Source organism: Haplochromis burtoni, unplaced genomic scaffold (genome assembly GCF_018398535.1).
Source record: "Haplochromis burtoni strain Fernald_Lab_line unplaced genomic scaffold, NCSU_Asbu1 Contig_595, whole genome shotgun sequence".
Taxonomy (NCBI): domain Eukaryota; kingdom Metazoa; phylum Chordata; class Actinopteri; order Cichliformes; family Cichlidae; genus Haplochromis; species Haplochromis burtoni.
Genome location: NW_024582956.1, coordinates 277,086 through 281,011, shown reverse-complemented (window position 1 = coordinate 281,011; position 3,926 = coordinate 277,086). Strand labels below are relative to the sequence as shown.

At 38.7% G+C, this 3,926-nt stretch overlaps 1 protein-coding gene across 2 annotated transcripts in view; it reads right to left on the bottom strand.

The window, feature by feature from the left end:
- The window catches only part of LOC102288538 (butyrophilin subfamily 2 member A1), a 17,782-nt gene extending 14,154 nt beyond the window's left edge, over window positions 1-3,628 (bottom strand). Inside the window, exons 1-3 of one of the 2 annotated variants that reach the window (XM_005948470.3) lie at window positions 3,478-3,628; window positions 460-786; window positions 5-12 (exon numbers count right to left, since the gene is read on the bottom strand). In XM_005948470.3, coding sequence (XP_005948532.1) covers window positions 5-12; window positions 460-786; window positions 3,478-3,547 — 405 coding nt within the window. In that variant the 5' untranslated portion in view covers window positions 3,548-3,628. The remainder of the gene's footprint in view (window positions 1-4; window positions 13-459; window positions 787-3,477) is intronic. The other variant, XM_005948471.3, reaches the window with a different exon arrangement.
- Window positions 3,629-3,926: the final 298 nt, after the last annotated feature.

Sequence of the window (3,926 nt, the reverse complement as noted above, 5' to 3'; positions counted from 1 at the left end):
TTAATATGGGCTCTAAAAGGAAAAATAAAAACAGACATGTTAGAGATTATTGCTGGTTTTAACTCAGTCAAGTAAAGCTGAATAAAAGATAATCAGGATTGTTAGGTTGTTATATTACACATAATTTTTATAATGATCTAAAAAGACTCTACATGTAGAGAAGAAACTGCTTCATGGTCTTGGATGGATTATAATTACCCAGAAAATATAATAAACACCATGTTTATTCTGACATATGAAAAAAAAAATTAATTATAGTTGAATTTATTGACATTAATTTAGTTTTTTTTTAATTGAAATCTCTATAGACAGAAGGCCTATACGACCAACATGCATATAGAAAAGTCATTATTTTGTTAACAAAAGATTTCAAAAGATGGAACACTGGTAGAAGTGCATTCTGACTGTTGCACTGGTGAATAATGTTAGATAATGTTTAAATAATGTTGCATCACTCACCAACAATAAGCTCAATGTGGAATATTTTTTCTGGCTGGATACGTGGAAATTCACAGGTATAGTTTCCGCTGTCAGCCACCTTAGTGTTTTCAATTCTTATGGAGGCGTTGCCGTGCTGCAGTTCTTCAGGAAAATGTGAAACTCGACCTTTGAACTGCTCTGCTTGATTTGGAGGGCCCTTATTATGAAGAGTACCATCATCATACATAAACACCTGCAGCCTATCCTTGTCTTTTCTCCAGTCAAAGAGCATTGGCTTAATGTTCATGTTGTTGAGGGAGCAGCTTAAAAGTGCATTGCCATCTTCCGTCACAATCACACGTGAGCCTAAAAGAGAAAACATGAATTAAACATGAAAATTAGAATATATGATCAGAAATACAGGTGTAAAATACCTGCATACATGGTATTACATGAAAAGACACTGCACAAGAACCTAAGAAAAAAGTAGAAAATAGATTTGCGTTGAATAATCATTTCAAAATGTGGTAAAACAGTTATTTGGACTGGTCAGTTAAGCAAAAGTCATAATGCTTTTTAAGAAACAGTAAAAACTGTTTCTTAAAAAGCTGACAGGGACTATAAAAAAAATAGAGCATATTTCTCCTGTTTTGGCTTCCTTTCGTTGGCTCCCTGTTGAATCCAGAATTTAACTTAAAATCCTGCTCCTCACATACGTCTTCAATAATTAGGTCCCATCGTATCTTATTTGTTGTTCCTAGAGTATTTAACAGTAGAATGGGAGGCAGAGCCTTCAGTTTTCAGGCCCCTCTTCTGTGGAACCAGCTTCCAGTTTGGATTCAGGAGACAGACACTATCTCTACTTTTAAGATTAGACTTCAAATTTTCCTTTTTGCTAAAGCATATAGTTAGGGCTGGACCAGGTGACCCTGAATCCTCCCTTAGTTATGCTGCAATAGGTGTAGGCTGCTGGGGGATTCCCATGATGCACTGGATGTTTTTATTCTTCAGCCGCTATGTGTTTATGCATCACTTTGCATTTAATTATTAGTTATTATTAATCAATGGCTCTCTTTCGTAGCATGTCTTTGTCGGAGTGGAATTTAATCAAATGGAATAGACACATCCATACATTCAATTAAATATTTTAGTAAGTGGTGCTGAAGGTCCTATGTCTGTGTAGAAAAGACACTGAAAGAAAGATAAGAGATGAAAGAATAATGTCTCAAATTTTGTTAACCACACTTGTAACAATTATCTGTTTGGCATGTCACTCGCACTGACCTGTGTAAGCTTCCACTTGTTTTACATGGCCTGACGAGTTGAAACATTTATGGATTAGTTCTATTTACCTTAAGACTCGGCCTTCATCTCTCCTACACTCGCACACTGAGCACCGGCTCCCCACAGGGCTGTGTGCTGAGCCCCCTCCTGTATTCTCTCTACACCCACGACTGCAGTTCAACCCACAACAACACTCTCATCATCAAGTTTGGTGATGACACCACGGTAGTCGGACTCATCTCGAAGGGAGACGAGGCAGAGTACAGAGAGGAAGTCCTGAAGCTGGCAGCATGGTGTTCAGAAAACAACCTGGCACTGAACACTAAGAAAACCAAAGAGCTCATTGTTGACTTCAGGAGACACAGCACCGACTTGGCCCCCTCTACATCAACAGGGAGTGTGTGGAGAGGGTCCACACTTTCCGGTTCCTTGGTGTCCTCATCTCTGCTGACATCTCCTGGACAGGAAACATCTCAGCGGTCATCAAGAAGGCCCAACAGCGGCTGCACTTCCTGAGAGTCCTCAGGAAGTACAAGCTGAACTCCAACCTGCTGCTGACCTTCTACCGCTCGTCCATTGAGAGCCTGCTAACCTACTGCATCACGGTATGGTACGGCAGCTGCACCAAAGCAGATAGAGTGAGGCTTCAGAGTGTGGTCAAGACAGCACAAAAGATCATCGGCTGCCCTCTCCCCTCCCTGATGGACATTTATTCCTCCCGCTGCCTCAGCAGAGCAGCAAACATTATCAAGGACAGCTCCCACCCTGGCTTCAACATGTTCAGCCTGCTTCCCTCAGGGAAGCGCTACACGTGCATCAGCACCAAAACCCACAGACTCAAAAACAGTTTCTTCCCCAAAGCGATAACCACCCTGAACTCACACATGCACAGATAACACAGCCCCCCACTTCCCACTTCCTCTATGGACCACCACTGTGCAATACCAATTCCATGTGCAACAACTCAACTGTATATACACAACACTATTTATTACATATTACTTACGACTTGCATATTGTACATTTTATATATATATATATATATATATATATGTACCAGTTGCATCAGGTTTTTATGGTTCAAAGTACTGAACCCCAAAAGATTTAAAAGTTTGTTAATGATATTTTCTGCACAATTTTGGAAAATAGATAACATATCATATAGATAAACATATGTTAATGAAGATAAACTTTCAAATACTGTGATTTATTTCAAACATTTATTGATAATCTTATATGAAGAATGATATTTGAGTCTCTGCATTTCAATAAAATGTGTACTACTTTATCTTTGTAAGTTTTCTGCATACATGATATGGTTGACCCCTCTAAGATTTCATAACACTATAGATCCTTTAAAAAGGTTAATGTAGTGGGCACAAACAAAATTTATATTCAATCAGAAACAAATGTCACATATTCGATGTCTTAAAAAGGAAAGAAAATAGATCTGTGTTTGCAGGAAGCAGCGTAGTAACCGCTGGTTAAGAAGCCACACCTGAGAATAAAATCATGAAATAATGAGGATCTCTAATAAATAATCGTAAATAATAACTAGAATGCTTTCATGCATTCAGATACTGCACATTTATCTGCTCTGTCTTTATTTCAACACTAAAATGCGGCTGTTTTAACAGCTGATGTCACAGGTGTAGATGCCGCAGTCATCCACCCACTAAAGCAGCAGCCTGAAAAGCGTGAAAGCTGCATCCGCTGCTGTGAAACGTGACTGCGCCTGCACACATGATCGGTCTAAATCAATGAGTTTCTTACCGGATTCAGCACCAAACGTCAGTCCGGACAAAGTCAGGAAACAGCAGAACAGAAGTGGTAGAAGCTCCATGTCTGCAGAAACCCTCTGAGGATCAAATACGGTAACTATTCAGCGTAACCAAGATCAGAGCCACTCCTCTCCTCTCAGCACTGACGCAGTAAAGCAAAAAACAAAACACAGTTTCAGTTTCTAATGTCTTAAAGTAGTCAGCCATAACTGCACTTCCGGAGTAATCTGACTTTTAGAGTCAACTTAAAATTGAAAAAAACAAATAAATAAATCCATAAAAAACAGAAAAGGTCCTAGTAAATTTCTGCCAGGACAGTTTAAAAAATATATATATATTATTATTATTATTACGATGAAAGTACACTGACTTTTCCGGAAAATTCCATCTTGTCATAAAATGAATAAACTGCTAACACATGAACAAAATAACTCACAACCT